This window comes from Oncorhynchus gorbuscha, linkage group LG05, assembly GCF_021184085.1.
Source record: "Oncorhynchus gorbuscha isolate QuinsamMale2020 ecotype Even-year linkage group LG05, OgorEven_v1.0, whole genome shotgun sequence".
Lineage (NCBI taxonomy): Eukaryota > Metazoa > Chordata > Actinopteri > Salmoniformes > Salmonidae > Oncorhynchus > Oncorhynchus gorbuscha.
The window spans coordinates 26,571,857-26,597,921 of NC_060177.1; the positions used below are offsets into that span (position 1 = coordinate 26,571,857).

Genomic DNA, 26,065 nt, shown 5'->3' on the forward strand with positions numbered 1-26,065 from the left:
CAGTGTTAGGGTAAAGTCATTCATTTGGGGGACATACTGTAGAGTGCTTCTGGCTGTGGTGTCTTGGTGGGAAATAACACCCTTGACAATGTACTATTCTATTGAATTTACTTTGGCGAATGGTGGCAATTAACGTACCAGTAACAAGAGAAATGTGTGGTTATCACCAAAGAATTATGCGGACATTGATTATATCACATTGTAACTGCCACTAAGTAAATGCATTTGTAAATAGCATTGACTTACTGTAGATCTGCCAGCTGTACGATGTGGGTGCTTCTACTGGCCAAGAGAGGTACTCTTGAGCCCTTTTGCCGCCTCAGTCTTTTAAACTCTTTGTGATTACATGGCAGGGAGTACCGCTGTTTCCCCCCTCAGAGTAAAATCCTGCAGCAGCTGCGGCGGCACACCATCCTCAGCAATGGATGGACGAGACAGAAAATACTTATTTATATTGGTTATATTAACTCAATTAATTAAGAGTACCACTTAAAAGGAATTCATTAGCCTACCAGGTTCTATTATAACATTTCAATGTTATATATTACCCCTCCACCCCTACCCCCTCCATCTTTATACCCCAAATATTTTCTGCTCTAATCTTTTCATGTAGCAATATTATAGGCCAAGGATTTCTGCTGCCCTTCCCTAGTGGTAAATGCTAGTCGTGTTTGAGAGCTCAGTTTTTGTTTTGCTGTTGGACGTGGGTGGGGTGGTGGATTCAATAATTCATTGCACGCTTCAGTGTAACAGTATTCATTTCCTGGTGTGGCGCGTCAGGGGAAACCACCTGTAGAAGAACGGGGAAACATCATCCCATTGTGGGATGAACATGGCCATGAGCTCACTAAACACCCCTCCAAATGTCAGTGTTGTTTCCCTCTTTTTGTCCAGACACTCACGTTAGCTCTCGCTTTCTCTCGCTCTCACTTTTCTCTCTCGCTCTCTCTTTTCTCTCTCTTTTCTCTCTCTTTTCTCTCTCTTTTCTCTCTCTTTTCTCTCTCGCTCTCTCTTTTCTCTCTCGCTCTCTCTTTTCTCTCTCTCTTTTCTCTCTCTCTCTAAATATTGTTTCTCTCTCTCTCTCTCTGAATGGTGAGCCCCTGGAAAGAGCATTCACAGCCATTTAACTTGTTGAAGAAGTAAAGAAGAAATCTTGCTTGAGATCAAGTATTAAAATCATGACCGTGCTGGAAGTGATTACCGGTGTAGTTTATTATTCGGTCTGGGTGGGGGGAGCAAGGCTGGAGAAAAAGCACAAGCCATTTAGTGGTCGAAATGGGCGGTTTTTCCCCTCCCTCATCAGTCTGTGAGTAAGTTCTGCAGTGTCAGCAGTCAGCTCACAAAAACGGAATTCAGTAAATGCTCCCTCCGCTCTCTGGGAGTTTTTTTTCTCCCAAACAGCTTGCTCCCATCCCCCCTCTCCCCCCTCACAAACCGACATTCTAGAAGAAACATATGCTGCTAGTCCCACTTCACAACAGCTTGTGCTGCTTGAATAGAATCTTGCCGAGAGAGGGAGTGGTCGTCTGGAAGGGGAGAGGAGGATAAGGCTAAAGACGGTGGACCGAGAGGGGAGGATAAGGGAGGGAGACTGGGTAGTGGGATGGGGGTTGGGGGGTGCTAGAGTGAAGGGCTACAAAAACATCCACCGAATGAACTCCCCAGTTGTGATTTTCACCGTTAAAATTCAACTCAGCATGATTGTCTACAGCAATACATTAGAACCTACATTGCTTTTATGAGTCACTTTGTGGACAATAGTTTTGATTAAGGAGAGATGGACACTTTCAGTTTAGGTACATTTCTGCCTCTAATTCAATCAAATTTCAATCAAATGTATTTATAAAGCCCTTCTTATATCAGCTGATGTCACAAAGTGCTGTACAGAAACCCAGCCTAAAACCCCAAACAGCAAGCAATGCAGGTGTAGAAGCACTTAATGTTAAATGTTAAATGTGATTTCCTCCTTCTGCGCTTACAATCCAGCCGTTTGAATGAGTTTTTAATGGGGATCTAATTCAGAGCATGTTGCTTACACAGCATAAATGCAATGAAAATTGAGGAACCTCACAATGGAATGTTCTATGTCAAGGGAATTCACAATGTGGAAAACAGACTCTTTCCTGGAAGAAAGAGGACAGGGGATATTTCTTCCGTTTGAAATTTAAAGTGGTACAGATATGGTTGCATCCTTTCTTGAGTGGGCTTCTCTGTTGCTTTTTTTTTTACAGTTCTCCTACATGAATTTCATCCAGATTTAAGAGTCTATTTGACAGTCCTGACAGCTGGTATAAAAAGGCTTCAACTGTTCCTGAAATACCAGGTGCGCTGGGTGTGTTTTATGGTTATGTTCTCATTATATATTTTATATCTGCAGTCTTGTATTTTTATTTTCCTGCTTATCTATTTTGGAAAGTAAAGGAGGTGAATCTACTACAAGGTAAAAATGTATCCTGTGATGAAGTAGCTACATGTGACCTCCATCACATATATTTGTTTCAAATGGGAGCTAACATGAAGTATTTTCAAAAGTACCATTTCACATGTTGTACAAAAACTAGCATAAAGCAAAGTTTCAGTCCCTTCCATGGCAACTAGTAAAACTGTACCACAGTCATCCTCACATCATAGGTAGATCGCAAGGCCAAGAATCCTCTCCTGTTTGGCTCACCACAATATTGACCAGTGGCCATGAGCAGTGTGTCGTCTTGGAGGCAGATGCCTGTGCTGTGGAGAGTAACGGACGGCTTGTGTTTGTTTATTTGGGAATTCCAGATCTCTCCCTACTGTGCTCCAGGCTTCGGCTTGGAGATACCAAGCACCACCATGGACCCCAGCAGCTGGAGCGGCAGCGAGAGTCCTGCCGAGGACATGGAGAGGATGAGCGACTCGGCAGACAAGCCCCTGGACAATGACGCCGAGGGGGTGTGGAGCCCCGACATCGAGCAGAGCTTTCAGGAGGCGCTGGCCATCTATCCCCCCTGTGGGCGCAGGAAGATCATCCTATCTGACGAGGGAAAGATGTACGGTGAGTACATGGGGTCAGGGATGTGGGTTGGAACATGGCAGGAAAGGCGAGGATACCCTCCTTTGTAATTATACATGTCTATTTTTTACATACATTTTTTTAGGATGAAGGTCACAACATTTCACTTTTAAAACCAATTGCATATCATCATTACACACTCAAATAATATTGGTATGGGACCTTAAAAAGTGCCCAAAGTGACTGAGGAATATTTTCAGAGAGATTCCGTGTTGATAAAAGGGACCGCACAAGTGAAACAATAGACTGGGAGTGAAAATGTCAATCAGGAATTCATTTTTGGGACTTGCAGGCCTCCCTGGCTGTGGCCATACATTAATATCCCTTCTCTGCAGAAGTATGAGTCTATAAGTAAAGCAGCATTAACTATTAGTCAGGGGCAGATGGTACTGCGGCTGCCACCAGCTGTGTCCCCCCTCCCCCATCACTGGCTGGGTGATGTCATGGAAAGAGGGAATATTTTCTTTCTGCAGTGTTGGACTCTCTCACAGCCTGTCAGTGTCAAGTGAAAGCAGAAAGCCCCTCGGGGTGTTAGTTTGCAGCTGTCATGTGACCCCTCCGGCCAAACCAAATGTAAAGTCTAGGAGTCGCAGCGAAGCCCCCTCAGCTGCCGGTACAAAGAGGCTTCAGACCACATGACCAAGCAGCTCACCACCCCAGCACCACCTCCTCTCTCCTACAAGCCGAATGGGAGTGCCAAAGAAACTCACCCACACTCTCCCTGCTCATGATTAGAGCATAACAAATAGGTTTGCCTAGCAAGTTTGAAATGATTAGCGCTAAGGACAAGACTCACTAGTGCAGACTGGACACGCCAGTCTCGTTTTTGGTTGGACGCATTCTTCTCTCCGATAAGAGATCAAATTAGGTGAAATAAAAGTTACATTTGGAGGAGAGATGTAACACCTTACTGAATGCAGTTTGTTTAATGTCCACCATCAGACATATTTTAGCTCAGGTACTTCTACCATTTCAAATTCCACAAAACAGCATTTAACATAATACAGCATGCTTTGTGTCAAATGCAAGCCTTGGGAGAATTGATAGGTCTTTGCTGATGCATAAAGAATATGATAATAGCTGATTCAAGGTTATTCATTTACATGAAAATCCATTGTCTGGAGCTCTGTTTGTTTCCAGTGCTGTGTAAAGGGAAGTGCTATGCAGAGTGGTGTTTACAGCTATTCCGTCAGTGCTTGTGTTATTGGGGGTATTGAATGTACTTTGACCTGCCTGAGATCGGGGGGGGGGGGGGATTGAGCAAAGGTCAACCATGCCAGATGTGCTGGGTATCCGGTTTCATATATACTCACCAGCACACAATCCACTGTCCCCCCATACTGGCCTTTTACTGTGCCCTGAACCAGAGCTGTCAGCCACCCACAGTGAAATATATCTACGGAAATATACACTCAGTTGCCAGTCTATTAGGTACTCAACTTTATTCACAGAAATGGTTCGCTCCTACAGACAGTGAGTCACTTGGCCGTGGCTTGCAAAATAAAGCAGGCAGACAGGCATCAAGGCATTCAGTTACTGTTTGATTGAATGTTGGAATGGGCAAAAAAACTAGTGACCTAAACGACTTTGCCTGGTGTCAACAGTACATGCTGGTGGTAGTGGTGTTCTGGTTTGGGGAATGTTTTCCTGGCACACGTTAGGTCCCTTGATACCAATTGAGCAACGATTGAACACCACAGCATGTCATACCCCAAAGAAGTCAGGCTGTTCTGGAGGCAACCTGCGTAGGTGTGTAGATCTAGTGGGATGATCCCTCTTGTATTGAAGTAATGCTTCAAGTACCACAGAAGTTTATCAAGGGATGTGTTAATGGACAATGTATTATGTGAGTAACACTCTTCATTTTCATGCTGCATAATTCAATTGCTTTTCTGCAGCACAATGGCCAATGGATCCAAAGATGTGAAGACAACAAGCTTACATGCTGCACATGAAAGCTCTATACAAGGTTGTTTGTTGTGCCTTGGAAACAGACTGGGTCGAGTGCCAGTATTCAGCTGTGTGAAAGAGCTTTTGAAAGACAGTGTGTAGAGGAAGATTTGTTTTTGTTTTTTTCAGGTGGCTAGGGAGGAGGGGGGACGTGGTCTTTCAGTGCCTAACTAACACAAAGTTTGGTGGGACTGTGAGGCGGCGGGAAGGGGAGCAGATTGGAACTGGTCTCAGTGTGTTAGTGGGCTTTTTCTGGGGGCAAGGCTAGCTGTTCTGTTCAGCCCGGCAGCTGCTGCCGGGTCCTAGTGCCAAACCCATCATAGTGTGAACTGTGACCCCACTCATACTCACTGAGCCATTAAGAGGATTGTAGCACTACCCAGTATGGAAAATAGGCTGCCTTTTTACTGGGACTGTTTTGATTTTTTAAACCTGGGTATAGTGTTTGTTTACATATAATAACTGTGTAATTAAGGAAATAGTAAGAAACATCAAAACATCTCACCTTCAATCCATTTTACCACAATCATTTCACTCAAATGTTATTGTTTTATTAAGAAATAATATTTGCACAAAAATGGTAAATAATGATCAAATATTGAAATTGTATTATTATTATTAGAAGAATGCCAACTAGAGGGTAGTTGTGTTGTATACTGTGGAGAGATGCAGCTCTCAATGAGGCAATGTTGTCTCACAGGAGACACTGAGTCTGGCTGGAGAGCCAAGAGGAATCTCACAACCCAGCCTCTTCATCTCCCTCAGGAATCTCACACCTTCCTTTCTCACCAATCATGGATTGTTGGGATATCTGTATGATGCCATGTCATTCTTTAAAAAACAGAGAACAAAGGGGATATCTCTAGAGGTAGCGCCCGTCAAAACAGATTTACCAGCAAGAGCCTCATCTTTAGACATACCGACCTGTTGCATTCCCAGAGAAAAACTGAAGCGTTTTGTTTACGATGTTAGATATGTGTCTGTTTCTCCCTGCATGCTACAGATTTCCATTAGTGAGGTGCTCTAGCTCACAGGGCATCACTTCAGAATGCCACCAGAGATGATGAGAAAGCCATGAAGTGGTCTTCAGTGCTGATGGAGGGCATTGATTGGTCTGAAACGCCACAGTGATTTGTGTTTTAAGAGGGCAAGCCGGGCCCTGCTAACCATAGAACATCTCCCCTCACACAGCCTTTTAATCCTGGTCCACAGAGTTGTGCCCTGATGGACAGACAGACAGACAGACAGACAGACAGACAGACAGACAGACAGACAGACAGACAGACAGACAGACAGACAGACAGACAGACAGACAGACAGACAGACAGACAGACAGACAGACAGACAGACAGACAGACAGACAGACAGACAGACAGACAGACAGACAGACAGACAGACAGACAGACAGACAGACAGACAGACAGACAGACAGACAGACAGACAGACAGACCACCGCCCCTCTCATGGCATTTGTGACAGGTGGGGAGTGGAGACAGGTATTTTGGTGATGAGAGACCCTGGGGATAGTACTTGGGTACCGTGCATAAAGCTCATCACAAGAGGAACTGTCCTGAGTGCCCTTAAGCCCTTTGGTACCCCCGGGCCGAGTGTAGTTAATTAGCAACAGTCTCTATAGCAACTGCCTCTTGGTACAAAACAATGTCTAATTTCGGCTTCTTAGACTATCGTGGCGGTGTTTACCTGAAGAGCTTTCTGGTGCCCTGAGTCTCATCGGGGCTGGTGCCATGCCCAGTCTCAGAGGTTAATTGTGACTGGGGTGAACAACAGCACAGCTGCATGGTAGGCAGAGCCTGGCCCTGGGCTGGCTGATGAGAGGATCATGAAAAGTCCAGTGAGAAAGTGGCTGTGGTCCCAAGCCCCTAACACTGCTGCTTACATAATTCACCTGCTGTGCAAACCTCTATTTAACTCAGCCCAGAAATAAGGTTGACGCATGAAATGTCATGCCCCACATTATGAATGTATTCACTGTATATTTGCATTTACGCGCTTGCCTTGCATTACAAGTGAGTGAATATTTCCCATTTTACTGTTTACTGCTGGCAAAGAGAATCTGAATTCATTCATTTTCCCCAGGTGTTGCCTATAGTCCCATTTCTTGTATTTTACACCCATCACTTTAAGAGGATGGCTGTATCTAATTCTAGTGTACCATAGCAGAGCTGTTTAACTCCTCTGGTGTGTGTTACATACCACAGCACATGATTCCACTTTACATCAATGTAGACAAAGCACTGGCACAGCTATCATAAACCAGTCTAAATATCACAATATGTTTGTGTTGGAGCAGTGATGCCGTGGAAACAGTAATGATTATGATGTGTGAAACGACCATCTGTCTGGGGAACTCAGAGGTGCTCTGCTCTTGGAGGCTGTCGTCTGATTGGGCCCAATCTGACCCTGGTCAGTCACCACACTGCATCTGTTGAGTTTAGAGGTGGAAAATGTTACGGCTTTCTGTCATTTCAGCTTGATGACTAAGGTACAGGTAAGACAGGGCTTTACATACGATTCTGGAGATTGGTGGCACTATCAGTCCACATACAGTCCACGTATGTCTTGGTCCTTCTTGTCTTTTGAAACAAAGCTTTCCCATTACTGCTATGCTGTGTGCTCTGTCATCTCATCAGTGGGCCGACCCATGTCCCTCCTATGGGCACTAAGTGGCACTTGGTTTGCAGGGATGCCAAGCATGAGTTAGGCATAATGAGCAGACCTGGCTCACCCCCGATGGCCCAGCTCTGTGCTCCTCTGGGGCCTGCCTCGCCGGCCCTGCTGTGCTTCCAGAGACAGCGAGCGGACCTGAGATCCCCACTGGGCGGATAATGAGGAATTCTGGGATCAGCTCAGGCTCCCTGAGTCACCTGCATTCACACAGATTGGAGTGTGCGGAACTTCAGGACGGAGAGGCATCAGACACCTCCACAATAATCCCCTCTTTGTTCCTGAGTCATTGTGGCAATGGAGCACTGCTGTGTTTTTACACACATGAAGGAAAAATTCCAATTATATTATATTTTTTCTCCTGATAAGAGGAACTCTTGAAGTGTAATCTGAGTTTAGTCTGGACGGACTGGATGTTGGCATTGTGAGACTAGCAGGGGGTTGTGTTGAATCAATGTAAAGGATGTAAAGGTCATGAGTTCATAGGTTGACACACCAAGTTATGTAGTCATTCTGGGTCAGTCAGTGAAGATGTTTCTGCTTCTATCTGCCCGTCTTTCTGTTTGTTTGTCGTCCGCCCTGCCCCACTCACTACAGTATATTTAGTTTACTCTCAGGGACAATGCTTCCAATTGTCTGCTCCTTAAAATTCTGTCGGATTTTCAAAGGGAGATTGTTGCAGTATAACGAGAGTCAAAGGCACATGACATTTCAGCCTCTAAAATTCAAGGAGGGTACCTTTTATATGTGCTCTTTGTGCTGTCACTTTAAACCAAGCTCAACGCTGACAATCCTGCTGCTGCTTGCCTGCACCTGTTGTTTTGTGCCCGTGGCAATGAAGAGAGAGACGTGTTTGTGTGTGTGTGTGTTCGTTCAATACGCCAGCTCGAAGAGTATGAGGACAGGTGATAGAAACAGGTCGGGTTATATTTACAACTGGATTTCATATCGCTTATGTAATCGTAATGTAATCAATTTACATTCGAATGGATTTTCACCGAGATTCTCCGCTTTTTTGATGATCAGTACTGTTATTTTTAGTAGGGGTCTCCCCAGCATGTAGACCCCAGTGTTAACCTGTGTTGTTATTGAAGTGACCCTGTGTGTGAGGTGTGACCAGGCATGGCATGTTGGCACTTGTCGTAGATTCCTGTCTCCTGCCTGCCTGCCTGCTGCGTTAACCAGCCGTAGGCTGTTGGGGGATTGCACCACGCTTGGCTGCTCAGCCAGAACAATGGGCCCTGGACTCTTGTTGCTGTTATTTGTTGACCAGTGGGTGACGGGATGCTATTGGCAGGAGCTTAAATAGTGCTAAAGAGGCGGCTTGCTCGCAGACACAGAAATAGGAACGGAGATTTGATTTTGATTTGATTTGAGATCGCGTGCAACGTTTATGAATATTGAGGATGCTTTTGGTGTATCCATATGTCAGGGTTAGACGAAGGAAAATCCTTGTAAATCTCTTTCCGCAGGATTTGTTTCGTGACATTTAGGGACTTTTCGGTATATTACGTAAATCCATCAGCATACAGTAGCTGGTATGTCTGTTATGAACAGCAGTCTCAGTTTGCCTTTTGTAGGTCAGGACCTCAGTTGGTTTATCAATGTTCAGACACAGGCTCCTCATCAGAATGGAATGTACCATGGAATCTCAGATGGCTTTCTTAGAGACATTTACATTTACATTTACATTTAAGTCATTTAGCAGTGAGAACCCAGACACATTTATACACAGACAAAGCAGACACACATACATACATGTAGGCTAAACACACACACACACACACACACACACACACACACACACACACACACACACACACACACACACACACACACACACACACACACACACACACACACACACACACACACACACACACACACACACACACACACACACACACACACACACACACATAAGCGCAGACCTCTGTGTCCTAAAATGATCAACACTGAGGCTGTTTTTATCATTACATGATTGTACAAAATACAATGTTTGTTTTTCCCATATAAAGGACACAATCAGGTTTTCAAGTCCCATCCTGGTCTAACAAGAGAAGAAAGAGCGCTTTCTAGAGGTGCCATGTAACTCCTGTCCTGCAGGGAAGAGAGACTACAGAGGGTTACAGTGTGCTCAGTTGTGATTTGACCAGAGTGAGGTTTGCTCAACGCTTTTTTCAGGAAAGGTTTGCATGTGAGAGCAGGGTTAGGTTAGTAGGGAATATTCTGCTGCCTGTGTGTGTCAGGGACTTTATGGGGTGTGTCCCAGCAGGGAAGCCTGTGTGAGTCTCTTTAGAGCTGGGCTGGTTTCAGGTTGCACGCTCCCAATTGGCTGCTTTTGTTTGAGTAAAATGCTGAAACTCTGGGTTTCTTAAAGTTGCAGTGTCTTGTGCTCTCCATTCATGTAGAGCATCAGTTTAACACGGATGATGGCACCATTTTATATTTATGAAACACTTTCTACTGATGAGACCAACCATTCTACACTGACGAAACCATTCTGTGTAATCAATGTAAGAATGGAATCTGTACTGTTACTCTATATTTTTCAACCAGTGCTCCTAAAGCCTGTCATTTAACGTTGGCAGCAGATGTTGAAGCCTGTGATTGTATGTCCAATGTAAAGCATATAGGATTCTAAACTGTGGAAACTGTAAGTATGTTCATGAAGAGGATCATGAAGAACAGGTAGGAGATGTGCTACCTTGCAATCTACTGCAAAGATAGCCTGCAGAGTTCTGTCCTACTATCCAGGTCTGTACCCAAACAATTTGAACTTCTACTTCTAAAAATCCACCTCTCTAAAAACAAGTCTCTCACCGTTGCCGCCTGCTATAGACCACCCTCTGCCCCCAGCTGTGCTCTGGACACCATATGTGAACTGATTGCCCCCCATCTATCTTCAGAGCTCGTGCTGCTAGGCGACCTAAACTGGAACATGCTTAACACCCCAACCATCCCACAATCTAAACTTGATGCCCTCAATCTCACTCAAATTATCAATGAACCTACCAGGTACCCCCCAAAGCCTTAAACACGGGCACCCTCATAGATATCATCCTAACCAACTTCCCCTCTAAATATACCTCTGCTGTCTTCAACCAAGATCTCAGCGATCACTGCCTCATTGCCTGTATCCGTAATGGGTCAGCGGTCAAACGACCTCCACTCATCACTGTAAAACGCTCCCTGAAACACTTCAGCGAGCAGGCCTTTCTAATCGACCTGGCCGGGGTATCCTGGAAGGATATTGATCTCATCCCGTCAGTAGAGGATGCCTGGATATTTTTTTTAAAATGCCTTCCTAACCATCTTAAATAAACATGCCCCATTCAAGAAATTTAGAACCAGGAACAGATATAGCCCTTGGTTCTCCCCAGACCTGACTGCCCTTAACCAACACAAAAACATCCTATGGCGTTCTGCATTAGCATCGAACAGCCCCGTGATATGCAGCTATTCAGGGAAGCTAGAAACCGTTATACACAGGCAGTTAGAAAAGCCAAGGCTAGCTTTTTCAAGCAGAAATTTGCTTCCTGCAACACTAACTCAAAAAGTTCTGGGACACTGTAAAGTCCATGGAGAATAAGAACACCTCCTCCCAGCTGCCCACTGCACTGAAGATAGGAAACACTGTCACCACTGATAAATCCACCATAATTGAGAATTTCAATAAGCATTTTTCTACGGCTGGCCATGCTTTCCACCTGGCTACTCCTACCCCGGTCAACAGCACTGCACCCCCAACAGCAACTCGCCCAAGCCTTCCCCATTTCTCCTTCTCCCAAATCCATTCAGCTGATGTTCTGAAAGAGCTGAAAAATCTGGACCCCTACAAATCAGCCGGGCTAGACAATCTGGACCCTTTCTTTCTAAAATTATCTGCCGAAATTGTTGCCACCCCTATTACTAGCCTGTTCAACCTCTCTTTCGTGTCGTCTGAGATTCCCAAAGATTGGAAAGCAGCTGCGGTCATCCCCCTCTTCAAAGGGGGACACTCTTGACCCAAACTGCTACAGACCTATATCTATCCTACCATGCCTTTCTAAGGTCTTCGAAAGCCAAGTCAACAAACAGATTACCGACCATTTCGAATCTAACCATACCTTCTCTGCTATGCAATCTGGTTTCAGAGCTGGTCATGGGTGCACCTCAGCCACGCTCAAGGTCCTAAACGATATCTTAACCGCCATCGATAAGAAACATTACTGTGCAGCCGTATTCATTGATCTGGCCAAGGCTTTCGATTCTGTCAACCACCACATCCTCATCGGCAGACTCGACAGCCTTGGTTTCTCAAATGATTGCCTCGCCTGGTTCACCAACTACTTCTCTGATAGAGTTCAGTGTGTCAAATCGGAGGGTCTGCTGTCCGGACCTCTGGCAGTCTCTATGGGGGTGCCACAGGGTTCAATTCTTGGACCGACTCTCTTCTTTGTATACATCAATAAGGTCGCTCTTGCTGGTGGTGAGTCCCTGATCCACCTCTACGCAGACGACACCATTCTGTAGACTTCCGGCCCTTCTTTGGACACTGTGTTAACAACCCTCCAGGCTAGCTTCAATGCCATACAACTCTCCTTCCGTGGCCTCCAATTGCTCTTAAATACAAGTAAAACTAAATCCATGCTCTTCAACCGATCGCTACCTGCACCTACCCGCCTGTCCAACATCACTACTCTGGACGGCTCTGACTTAGAATACGTGGACAACTACAAATACTTAGGTGTCTGGTTAGACTGTAAACTCTCCTTCCAGACCCATATCAAACATCTCCAATCCAAAGTTAAATCTAGAATTGGCTTCCTATTTCGCAACAAAGCATCTTTCACTCATGCTGCCAAACATACCCTTGTAAAACTGACCATCCTACCAATCCTCGACTTTGGCGATGTCATTTACAAAATAGCCTCCAATACCCTACTCAACAAATTGGATGCAGTCTATCACAGTGCAATCCGTTTTGTCACCAAAGCCCCATATACTACCCACCATTGCGACCTGTACGCTCTCGTTGGCTGGCCCTCGCTTCATACTCGTCGCCAAACCCACTGGCTCCATGTCATCTACAAGACCCTGCTAGGTAAAGTCCCCCCTTATCTCAGCTCGCTGGTCACCATAGCATCTCCCACCTGTAACACACGCTCCAGCAGGTATATCTCTCTGGTTACCCCCAAAACCAATTCTTTCTTTGGCCGCCTCTCCTTCCAGTTCTCTGCTGCCAGTGACTGGAACGAACTGCAAAAATCTCTGAAACTGGAAACACTTATCTCCCTCACTAGCTTTAAGCACCAACTGTCAGAGCATCTTACAGATTACTGCACCTGTACATAGCCCACCTATAATTTAGCCCAAACAACTACCTCTTTCCCAACTGTATTTAATTAATTTATTTATTTTGCTCCTTTGCACCCCATTATTTTTATGTCTACTTTGCACATTCTTCCATTGCAAAACTACCATTCCAGTGTTTTACTTGCTATATTTTATTTACTTTGCCACCATGGCCTTTTTTGCCTTTACCTCCCTTCTCACCTCATTTGCTCACATTGTATATAGACTTGTTTATACTGTATTATTGACTGTATGTTTGTTTTACTCCATGTGTAACTCTGTGTCGTTGTATCTGTCGAACTGCTTTGCTTTATCTTGGCCAGGTCGCAATTGTAAATGAGAACTTGTTCTCAACTTGCCTACCTGGTTAAATAAAGGTGAAATAAAATAAATAAATAAAAACCTTGCCAATACTGCACAGTGTTTTTTACAGAGAAGCAGACAAAGAGCTGCTCTTAGAAGACTTCTATACTCATATCTCAACAGCAGAGAAATGATCACATTGGGCATGTTTACTATCATTTACTATCGTGTTTGGTCTGTATCACGGGCAGCTATCTCTTCTAGACTGATTGGAGCTGTCAGATTGTTACAGCCTTGACAGAGAGGATTGTGTGCGATTTCTCTGTTGGAAAATGATAGCATTCCCTCACAACTTTGAGAGATAAGGTTTTTACTTTCAGCCTGTGTGAGTGAAAGAGAAGTAAACAGGGAGAAGGAGAGGCAGACCACATCAGGGCCACAAAGTTGGGCTTTTCATTTACACATATTGGTCGCCGCTAACAGGTTTTCTTTGTGTTCAGATGCCGGATTGATCCTGAGAGATTGAAAATATTGATTTAACCCTGTGAGGGGGCGGTTGGGGGTGCCTCCCTGCCTGCCAGCCAGCGTCATGTTCACACATCGCCCGCGCTCCGCTACGAGTTCCACAGGGGACTCCTAATTACCGCCGCCCTCACAGATTAGTCCAGCAGCCAGTCCGACTGTAGCCTGACTCCCTGGTTGTTTATTTCATCCCTCCGTCCTTCTCTCTCTTCTCCTCCCTCACTACTCCTGAAAGACACACCCCGACCCAACGGCCAGGCCTGCCTCTGCAGTAATGTATGTGATGATATACTCAGTGGCTTCTAATTGATAGAGTGATTCAGACGAGTGCTGGTTTGCGTTAATTGGTCCCCGGTGAGCACATGTATTGCTCTGAGAGGGGGGAGTAGGCCTCAGCCGCAGGCTCGCCTAAGCAGTACAGGCCAGGGAGAGAGGACGTAGAGCCGGCCAGGGCCACTGAGTGATGGGTGGCGCCCCTAACTCCTCGCCCCTGTCCAAAACACAGTCGCCATTTAGCAGAGGTTAGCTGGTGTAATCCTCTCTGTGTCTCCATGAAGACCCAGGTCAGTAACCTGTTGATATCTGATGTCCTGTTAGCTGGATATAAAATACCCCACCTTTAACCTCTCACGATTAACCTGACTCATTACCTCAACCACTCACTGGGCTTTTACCCCACTTTAAGGTCAGTTAAAGTTATGTATTGATTTCTTTTTGGTGTTGGCAGATATAAATAGATTTTTAAAGAGGTATTAATTACATACAAAGACATTATAAGGAGATATTAATTGATCAGCAGTCAGATTTCCAGCCACCGAATGAGACTCTTTATCCATTAATCAGGCCTGAAGACTAAACACAGTGCCTTTGAGTGTCTGTGAGCACCGACCTCCACTAGGTTGAATTATGGATGTGTATCAGGAGTCGCGAGAACTTGGCGAAGCCTATTCAGCTGGCCACTTTCTGCGGGTGAAAGTGATGGTCTATTACCACTGAATGCTTGTAGATCCTGGTTGCATACCATGCTGTTACTCACTGTGGAACAACAGTTATATCACATGACAATGATTAAGTAGCGGATATTGTTGGATGTCTCGATGACTGAATGAGAAACATTACTCAGGTTTGGGGTCTGCTGCTCTGTTTGTTCTTTGTTTTCTTAAGACCACAAATATAGCCTAGCCGTTCCATAGAAGAGCTCACTCTTTGTAGCCCTAATCATCAGAAGGAAATGCTTCTATTTTCTCAGCCAATCAGCAAAGGCCTCACATTAGAAACCACAAATGAACAAACTGCAGAAATGGGATAGATGAATCACTTGAAATCATAGTGTATCTAAGAGAAAATTTGATTATACTTCAGCAAATATAAGATCTTCTCATAGATAAATACATTTTAGGCAGAAGTCTATGTCTTTGAAAGTGGACTGGATTTTGCCTTTTTGTTTGTGGAGCTCATTTTATATGGCGTTTTTTATGTTAAACATGATATTATGTAAACATCATCTTAAAAACATCATCTGTTCGTGTAAAACCATATTTGAGTTTAGTGAGTTATTCGAGGGCATTCATGTTTTGTAAATGGGTGATATGAATCTCTGTGGTTTCTGTCTGCCCCACCGGCCTGTTTGAGAAGTCCTGAAGAGGGGACACATTACTTAATGACTTTTCAAACCAACCACATTTCTTCTTCAGTTTTACATTAGTGCCCTCATGGGTTGGTTTCATTATTTTATTTTTTTCTGTTTCTAATTAGCTCTGAATTGTTGTGATCTGTGGCTGTATGAATGAGAAATACCTATGTTGAGTGTTGGGACCGAGGTCAGAGCCGAAAGCAAACAGCCACTGATGTTCCATTTCTTTCTCCCAGACATATTAAGGAGCCTGCCCTACATTTACACAGGCACACAGCAGGCTCTACAAATCAAATAGTCAAATCATGGATTGTGGAATTTTGGGTGAAGGCTACAATGAATGTACAGATTGCAGATGACAAATCAGAATCCCTTACTATGTTTCACTTATAATAATTCAGAAAAACATTCTTGAAAACTTTTTGTGCAAAAAAACGAACATATGGTCTTTATTAATCCTTTTTTCCTCTAACTCAGCAGCATGGCACCATGCGATGGATTATTAAAGCAAGCTGAGTGAGTAGAATGTAGAGGACGTGTATACGTGTGTTTGCGTGTGACCTTGCCCTCTCAGCAGGAGGCAGATGGACGCACGCAGACGGCCTCTCTGGAAGATATGTAGGCTTAAACTTTCAGTTTGTAAAAGCCAGGAGGGATGGGTGGGACGTGTGTGTCTGGCATCGTGGGGGATGGGCTAAACTATTGTGACCCTAAGAATGGCCTGAGTGTGTGTGAACGTCGACGTGCCAACTTTGGCCTTGTAGTCTTTCTTAGGGCCCCACACTTTAAATATGGGTGGAGGGGGGGGGGGGGGTTAAGCCACCCTAATAAGTAGCTGGTTGGCTGGAGTCAGATGTTGGGATCAACAGACGTTATCCTCTTTCTAAATGGATTTCCCTGGCATAAGGGGCTGAGCCCCCTCTCCATCTGACCCTAATTATTACTGATGAGAGAGCTGAGATTTGAAGAAAAGGGGGAGGAGGAAGAGGGGAGGGAGTTTCTTTGAGCCACACCTTCATGAGGAAACACCTGCAGGATCTTAGCAACTTCCAACCTTTATTGTTAGAAGCACTGGAATTGTTTCAGCTAGCTTCTGTTTCTCAAAGTGCAGACCTATTGTTTTGTTCAGCTTGGCAGCTCAGCAAGAATTGTTTTTGTACAATTAACACCAATACAAACAACATACTTTTGCAGTGTGATTATGTTTAATGATTATACAACTCGGCTATTGTTGCGTCATTTAAAAAATATATTTTGTACATATTAAAATGTAGGTTACTTGAAATGGAAAGCCAAACGTAGGACACCATTGTCTGTCACCTGTTCATTTTCCAGGCCACAAGTCTCCTTTATTGTTAGTGACAGGTTCTCCTCTTGGCAAGCGCCGTTTCCCAGTGTGTCGCTGTTCTTGTCAAGTAAAAGGCTTTCTGCCTCCTCTACCCACACTCTGACCCAGCCAAGGACCCACCCTCCTGCTGAATGCCTCCTCTACCCACACTCTGACCCAGCCAGGGACCCTCCTGCTGAATGCCTCCTCTACCCACACTCTGACCCAGCCAGGGACCCTCCTGCTGAATGCCTCCTCTACCCACACTCTGACCCAGCCAGGGACCCTCCTGCTGAATGCCTCCTCTACCCACACTCTGACCCAGCCAGGGACCCTCCTGCTGAATGCCTCCTCTACCCACACTCTGACCCAGCCAGGGACCCTCCTGCTGAATGCCTCCTCTACCCACACTCTGACCCAGCCAGGGACCCTCCTGCTGAATGCCTCCTCTACCCACACTCTGACCCAGCCAGGGACCCTCCTGCTGAATGCCTCCTCTACCCACACTCTGACCCAGCCAGGGACCCTCCTGCTGAATGCCTCCTCTACCCACACTCTGACCCAGCCAGGGACCCTCCTGCTGAATGCCTCCTCTACCCACACCCTCTGAATGCCCAGCCAGGGACCCTCCTGCTGAATGCCTCCTCTACCCACACCCTGACCCAGCCAAGGACCCTCCTGCTGAATGCCTCCACTACCCACACCCTGACCCAGCCATGGACCCTCCGGCTGAATGCCTCCTCTACCCACACCCTGACCCAGCCAGGGACCCTCCTGCTGAATGCCTCCTCTACCCACACCCTGACCCAGCCAGGGACCCTCCTGCTGAATGCCTCCTCTACCCACACCCTGACCCAGCCAGGGACCCTCCTGCTGAATGCCTCCTTTACCCACACCCTGACCCAGCCAAGGACCCTCCTGCTGAATGCCTCCTCTACCCACACTCTGACCCAGCCAAGGACCCTCCTGCTGAATGCCTCCTCTACCCACACTCTGACCCAGCAAGGACCCTCCTCTGCTGAATGCCTCCTCTACCCACACTCTGACCCAGCCAAGGACCCTCCTGCTGAATGCCTCCTCTACCCACACTCTGACCCAGCCAAGGACACTCCTGCTGAATGCCTCCTCTACCCAAACTCTGACCCAGCAAGGACCCTCCTCTGCTGAATGCCTCCTCTACCCACACTCTGACCCAGCCAAGGACCCTCCTGCTGAATGCCTCCTCTACCCACACCCTGACCCAGCCAAGGACCCTCCTGCTGAATGCCTTCTCTACCCACACCCTGATCCCAGCCAAGGACCCTCCTGCTGAATGCCTCCTCTACCCACACCCTGACCCAGCCAAGGACCCTCCTGCTGAATGCCTCCTCTCCCCTCACCCTGACCCAGCCAAGGACCCTCCTGCTGAATGCATCCTCTACCCACACCCTGACCCAGCCAAGGACCGTCCTGCTGAATGCCTCCTCTACCCACACCCTGACCCAGCCAAGGACCCTCCTGCTGAATGCCTCCTCTACCCACACCCTGACCCAGCCAAGGACACTCCTGCTGAATACCTCCTCTACCCACACCCTGACCCAGCCAGGGACCCTCCTGCTGAATGCCTCCTCTACCCACACCCTGACCCAGCCAAGGACCCTCCTGCTGAATGCCTCCTCTACCCACACCCTGACCCAGCCATGGACCCTCCTGCTGAATGCCTCCTCTACCCACACCCTGACCCAGCCAAGGACCCTCCTGCTGAATGCCTCCTCTACCCACACCCTGACCCAGCCAAGGACCCTCCTGCTGAATGCCTCTTCTACCCACACCCTGACCCAGCCAGGGACCCTCCTGCTGAATGCCTCCTCTACCCACACCCTGACCCAGCCAAGGACCCTCCTGCTGAATGCCTCCTCTACCCACACCCTGACCCAGCCAGGGACCCTCCTGCTGAATGCCTCCTCTACCCACACCCTGACCCAGCCAAGGACCCTCCTGCTGAATGCCTCCTCTACCCACACCCTGACCCAGCCAAGGACCCTCCTGCTGAATGCCTCCTTTACCCACACCCTGACCCAGCCAGGGACCCTCCTGCTGAATGCCTCCTCTACCCACACACACCCTGACCCAGCCAGGGACCCTCCTGCTGAATGCCTCCTCTACCCACACCCTGACCCAGCCAAGGACTCTCCTGCTGAATGCCTCCTCTACCCACACCCTGACCCAGCCAGGGACCCTCCTGCTGAATGCCCCCTCTACCCACACCCTGACCCAGCCAAGGACCCTCCTGCTGAATGCCTCCTCTACCCACACCCTGACCCAGCCAAGGACCCTCCTGCTGAATGCCTCCTCTACCCACACCCTGACCCAGCCAAGGACCCTCCTGCTGAATGCCTCCTCTACCCACACCCTGACCCAGCCAAGGACCCTCCTGCTGAATGCCTCCTCTACCCACACCCTGACCCAGCCAGGGACCCTCCTGCTGAATGCCTCCAGATTGTTGCTTTAGTCTATTGTAATGCTAATGTTAGCCTGAGACCCCTGAGTAATCTATCAGGGATGACAAGGAAGTCAGGCCTATTGTCTGAACCTGCTACTCCATCCACATAGAGAGAGAGGCTGGCCTCTGGCCCACACTGCATTCGGGGACAGGAAACCCAATGGAAAAGGATCAATGCTGCTCTTACTCTGCCCAAACAGGAAAACTGTCAAGCCATTTACATTGACAAGCATTCATGTAATCGATACTTACATAGATGCCTGTGTCCTGGTCCTTCTGTAGCTCAGTTGGTAGAGCATGGCGCTTGTAACGCCAGGGTAGTGGGTTCAGATTCCATTGGACCACCCATATGTAGAATGTATGCACGCATGACTGTAAGTCGCTTTGGATAAAAGCGTCTGCTAAATGGCATATATTATATTATTATTATCTTTAGGAGGGGGGGGGGAAGACAAGGAAGCACTTCCTCTGGTTTGAGAAAGTCCTCTGTAGTGCTCCTTGACTTACGAATGAATGTTTAGAGACTAGAGAATGTGTAATAGGTGCTTTACCCAGTAGTTTCCTACAACACAATGTTCTAAATATTGGGTTGAGATAATGACTGAGCAGTGCCCGAACATCTTACAGCGTGTTAAGCTTTCACAGGTCTAATTCAGATTAAGCCTGGGCGAAATCACATTGGCGGTTCCTTTTGGGCCTTGACAAGTGACACTTGAGAAAATAACATTGTAATGACAACGAATGATAGATATGTTTGGTGGGGGCAGGGCGTGTGGGTGAGAGGTTGCCCCCTGTGCTGTTCAAGGCGTGTCCCGTTGTCCTACTAAGAGGAGAGAGTTAAAACCACATGAGCGGCTGACATGGAGCCAGGCCCAGCACGGTCTCAACATCCCTTGACATCATCGCCCACCGCCGGACCAGATGTGACTGTGGTTGTGCCTGCATTAAACAAAAGTGCTGCTACAGGAAATGAGCGCCTTGAAAAGGAGGAGGGAAAAAAAACCTTCAGCAAAGCGTTGTTATTACCACTCAAAGGACGTAACCAAGGCAGTTAAAACGTTTAATACGCCATAACCTAAATGATTCCAATGTTTATCATATGCGGGTGCATTGCTTTGGGCCTTTTCAGATTGAATGATCTTTTCATTGATATGCCAGTGGAGATGCTTCGTTTGCAATGGCCCCTGGGTGTGTGATCAGTGGCAAATTTATGCACATCAAGCTCACTTATACTTATATAATTGACCAGCTCACCCTCTGGAGAAATGTATCTCATCACTGACATGGATGAGAACATGTATGTCTGGGCTGAGTTCAAGTTCTGGAGGGTCAGCACCATTTTCGACCTAAATGAATATCTCATACCATATATATTCAGTGGATATTATGGCCACATGACCCAGGCTATTGGTCTATCTCATTCCCTTCTTCAGATGAGGCTCTAGCACTGCTGTTCTCCTGGCAGGTGACAATAGTCAGACCACAGCACCACCTGTCTTTCCCCGGTGTCACTCACCACTCATACGTAGCGAGATACTTTAGAATATGGGCTGAAGCAGAAGGACATGTGGTCTACACATGTGGGATGAACTAACTTCAACTCAAACATCAATATACTGTATCTCCTGCAAGACTCAGCTTCTCTGCTTTTCATGGAGCAGCTAATGATGGACGTTTTGTTAGCATTGATTAGTTTAAATATAGAGACAGTAATGTGATGAGGAGAGAGAGAGTCAGGACATATAAATGATGAGAAGGGCTTACCGAGAAACATTTCCAAAAGGACTCATTCAAGGTAGAAAGGAGTTGGAGCGCTCAACAAAAAATTATACAGTGGGGATTTTTGAAACATTGAGAAAATTATTCCTAAAGAGGGAGTTCAACTTGGAGTAATGCTAATTAATGTTACTCAAAGTGTGATTGAACATGGTCAGAATATGCCTCGGGAAAGTGGAGGAGTTGTAAATAAGCTGGGAGTCTGTTATTTTTAGGGGGAAGCAGGCTCCAGCAACACCAGAGGGGGGATGAGTGGGGTGGGGTAGAGACAGTGTGGGGGCTGGCTGTACGGGGGTGTTGGATGGGAGCTAGGAGCAAGCAGACACAGCAGCTGTGTAAACCCCAATAGTTCAGGGAGGGATAGAGCGGGGGACTTTCCAGCTAGGCCAGTTAACCTCATAGACTACTGCAGTCTCACTCAAAAACATTTTTACAGTTTAATGGTGGAACGTGTTATGTGCTACAATAACTACATACCTTATATGTTTCAAACCATGAAATAAGTGGTGCTGCTGTGTGAACCATGACAGCTAATAGGCCAAAGCAGCAGGTCATCCATCACATGTTGAATTGAAACATTATCCTATTAAAAGTGTGTTTGTGCACCCTTACCGTCCAGCAAACTTTACCGGAGCAACAGGACCAACAGGCTCCGAGACAGATTCTACCCCCAAGCCTGCTAAATAGCCATAAGACTGCTAAATAGTTCATTAATGATTACCCGGACTATCTGCACTGGCCCTATCTTGCACTGACTCTATGCACTCTCACACAAAACCCACAAGCATTCACACGCACACACACACACACACACACACACACACACACACACACACACACACACACACACACACACACACACACACACACACACACACACACACACACACACACACACACACACACACACACACACACACACACACACACACACACACACACACACACACACTATTTTACTTTTATTATTATCTATCCTGATGCCTAGTCACTTTACCCTGCCTTCATGTACATATCTACCTCAAATACCTCATCTGGTACTGGTACTCCCTGTATATACCTCCACATTGATCTGGTACTGGTACTCCCTGTACATAGATCCATTCTTGTGTATTTTATTCCACTTTTCCCCCCATTTTTTTCATGATAATTTTTAAAACTCTGCATCGTTGGGGAGGGCTCTTAAGCAAGTATTTCATGGTTAAGTCTACACCCGTTGTATTCGACTCATGTAACAAATAAAATTTGATTTGATTTTTGATTGCAGGGGCAGAAAAAGTGCATTCCTGTGGTCAGGCTTGAGTGGACTGTGACTATATTCACTACTACTATTGTAACACCCAGCAGGGCTAGGGACCAGGGTGAGGCTGTTCCAGGATCCTCCCAGGGAGGAAGGATGCTCAGGGCCAAATTAGATTTCTGACTGAATGAAGAATCAGCCCTGGGGGACAATCCCAGGAAGAGTGGACCGACTGGCTCTTTGTGGTGCTGGGGTTTGAGTGCCATTGATATGGCCCAGGACCTTCAGGGTCATTGAGATTCAGAGGAGACCATTCTTACCAGGGGGAAGTAATCCACAGAGCAACTCTACTCTGGGGATCACACCATAAATATCTAATCCTTTTCCTGCTGCTTTGAGTGACAACAAGAACCCTCCTTCAAGAGTTAACTCACCTCTTTAAGGAATACCTAGGATAGGATAAGTAATCCCTCTCACCCCCCCCCCTTTAAGATTTAGATGCACTATTGTAAAGTGACTGTTCCACTGGATGTCATAAGGTGAATGCACCAATTTGTAAGTCGCTCTGGATAAGAGCGTCTGCTAAATGACTTAAATGTAATGTAAATGTTAACTCCCTCAGTTAACCCCCATCCCCTCGCCATGACTTTCCCTATTTTCCTCCAGTGGGGCACAACTATCCACCCATCAACCTGAGTGAAAATGAAATCGTGGTCTCAACTCCCAAAGATTGAGAGCTTCCCCCTCAGCAATTCCCTTCCAGCGCTCTGTAACGCAGGCGGATGCCCAGGGCATCATCAGTTACGATGCAGGGTTACTTTTGCCCAGCGGGAAACCTCTGGAGGAGAGATGCAGAGGAGCCAGGCCAACGTAAAAGTCTGGTCTTGCGTTGGGAGAAGGTGTTAGCCAACATGTTGACAGATAGTGGAGTAAAACAGGCTGCTGCAGTGTCTTTAGGGGTGATAATTCATCCCAGTCGTATACCTCACTAAATAAGATGAACAGCTCATGTCAGCTCTGACTCTTACCTCCCACAGAGTGGAAATAAGCATGTGGGATGAAGCAGAGCTGGGACCCTGATGCTCATGTGGAGAAAAGGGTCTATCTTGATTCACAACAACTTTCAACTCCCTAAATGCTATTGGTTCTCACTGTTTAGGGCATAGTAATCTGTTGATTCTCATTGAAATAATCTGCTAATCTGTTTTGAATTGATTGTTCTCATTTGTATGAATTGAATTACTTCTTTCACTTTAGTTAAGTAAAAACGTTCATGGCATCGAAAAGCTTGTTTGATCCAATGCCAATTGTTTCCAATTATGTTATGTGCTTTTAAAAGAGGAAATTAAAGACACAACTGTACTTGAAAAGTGTGAATGAAAAGGAAAGAGAGAGAGGGAGAAAGAAAGAAAGTCATCTGGCACTGCTTAGGTTCTAGTGAAATGAAAAGGCCGGACTTTAAAGCGTTGAATTAGAACTCTCAACAGGGGTAACATCTCTACCGCGCGACTCCAGGCACTGCACCACATCTCCCAGAGTAAAACACAAGTGTTGATTAGTTTACGGGAGACACAGTATTGCCCCTCAGAAACATTTTGAGTAGGTCGGAGAGCGGTTGAATAAAGTGGATTCAGAGTGCTGAATGTGGCCAGTTGCTGTTTTAGCAAATGTTGTTTTGCTGTGGAAACACAGGAAAGAAAGCAGGCTTGCCAAGACCCGCTGAGCAGTCTTTTTTCAGCCTGGTCAAGAAAAAAAAGAAAATTCAGCAGTAAGCATTTGTGTGCTTTGATCTAGGAATCAGGCGTCTGCATGAATGCCCTTATTGTCATGTTATGTGTACACAGTGTGTGAATTATTGAAAACAGCGTAGCCCCTAGGTTCATCTGGGAGAGATTACTGTGCAGGCACGCTGGGAGGCCCGGGCAGGGATTGAAATCCCCCAGATGCTGTTTATTTTTCCAGGGGAAGGAGACCTGATTCAGTCACCCTGGCCTTGTCTAAATGCTCCTTGTAAGGAGGCGAGACTTGGGTCACGACTCTCGCCACACCCCTACCTCCTGGTGCCTCGCCCACAACAATCCCCAGCCCCCGTCACACTGCAGAGCAACACCTGTCTGGGTGTGCCAGACACATGGAGCAAGGTGTTGTGCTACACAACATGTGTTTACTTAACCTCTTCACTTTTATCAGTGCGTTGATTTAAATGTGCCATTTTGAAAAGGCACTGGTAAATCTGCTACATCCGGGTGTCTTCTTTCAAAAGAAACGGAACATTTGACATGCTTCTATATAGAGCCAGTGGTGAATCTAGGGGCATTTGATAAAATGAGAGAGAGAGAGAGAGAGAGAGAGAGAGAGAGAGAGAGAGAGAGAGAGAGAGAGAGAGAGAGAGAGAGAGAGAGAGAGAGAGAGAGAGAGAGAGAGAGAGAGAGTTAGAGAGAGAGAGAGAGAGAGAGAGAGAGAGAGAGAGAGGAGAGAGAGAGAGTCAGCCCGAGAGAGAGACAGCAGAGAGAGGGAGAGAGAGAGAGAGAGAGAGAGAGAGAGAGAGAGTCAGCCTGAGAGAGAGAGAGAGAGAGAGAGAGAGAGAGTCAGCCTGAGAGAGAGAGAGAGAGAGAGAGAGAGAGAGAGAGAGAGAGAGAGAGAGAGAGAGAGAGAGAGAGAGAGAGAGAGAGAGAGAGAGAGAGAGAGAGAGAGAGAGAGAGAGAGAGAGAGAGAGAGACAGCCAGAGAGAGAGAGGGAGAGTCAGCCCGAGAGAGAGACAGCCAGAGAGAGGGAGGGAGAGAGAGAGAGAGAGAGAGTCAGCCCGAGAGTGAGAGAGAGAGAGAGAGAGAGAGAGAGAGAGAGAGAGAGAGAGAGAGAAAGACCCTCTCCGTTGACAGGTGTTGTTAATGGCAGTAACTCGAGGGGCAATACCCAGACTGAACGTCCTTTCATCTGGCACACCTGAACAGAGCGTGCTCCCTGGGTTCACAGCAGGTGGAGGCTTTTGCCTGGCTGCCTCGGTGTGACATTACACAAACAACAGGCAGCACATACAGCCCCAGCCTAACAACCCAGACCTGCCTGCCACCACCTCCACTACGCTTGTTCTATACTTCACTTTAGTCACCATCCCCATGTGCAGCATCTGCATTAGGCCATCCACTACCTTTCACAGGAAATGTTGTAGCTTTTCCATTCTGAGAACACAGTCACTGCTCCGTAGCCAATGTACCGTTGTATATTGATGATGCTAAGTGAAATATCAAGACAATGCCTTTCATAGAGCTGGATAAAAAAAGCCTGTTTGGTTGTTTAAAGGACGTGTTGCATTACATGGGAGGGAGAAGTAGGTCCGTGGCATTGGTTGCCTTCAGCTGGACACATAATTAGAGTGGCTCCTTACCTATAATTTGCGTAATAGTTTTGGGGTGGCGGTATGTTATTACCATATGAAAAGGCTAAGCAGGGGTCATTGTGCATCGCTGCAGCAATTAGAGGCGAGCTGAGGGCAGAAGAATGTTTGGAGCTGCCATTAATTGGAAATCACTACAAAGCCCATGCTTTAATAATCATTTAGTGAGAACAGCACTGCTTAAATTAATATATTTCCAGTGCCATTATTTACAGTAACAGTACGGATGTCTGGATCAGTTACTTTTCATAGTGTGAGGCTTTGAAGAGAATGGGATTCAATTAGATGAATTTGAAAGGCTGTATGCTTGTTGTAGGGCTTTCGCATGCTAATGCAACATGCCACTTTTACATTTAAATGGGATTATTGT

At 46.4% G+C, this 26,065-nt stretch overlaps 1 protein-coding gene across 7 annotated transcripts in view; it reads left to right on the forward strand.

Moving 5' to 3' along the window:
- LOC124035759 (transcriptional enhancer factor TEF-1) overlaps positions 1-26,065 on the forward strand; it is a 65,913-nt gene that overhangs the window by 20,912 nt on the left and 18,936 nt on the right. For 6 of the 7 annotated variants that reach the window (XM_046349417.1, XM_046349419.1, XM_046349420.1 and 3 more), the window contains exons 3-4: positions 2,232-2,323; positions 2,776-3,028. In XM_046349417.1, the coding sequence (XP_046205373.1) occupies positions 2,827-3,028 (202 nt within the window). In that variant the 5' untranslated portion in view covers positions 2,232-2,323; positions 2,776-2,826. The remainder of the gene's footprint in view (positions 1-2,231; positions 2,324-2,775; positions 3,029-26,065) is intronic. The other variant, XM_046349418.1, reaches the window with a different exon arrangement.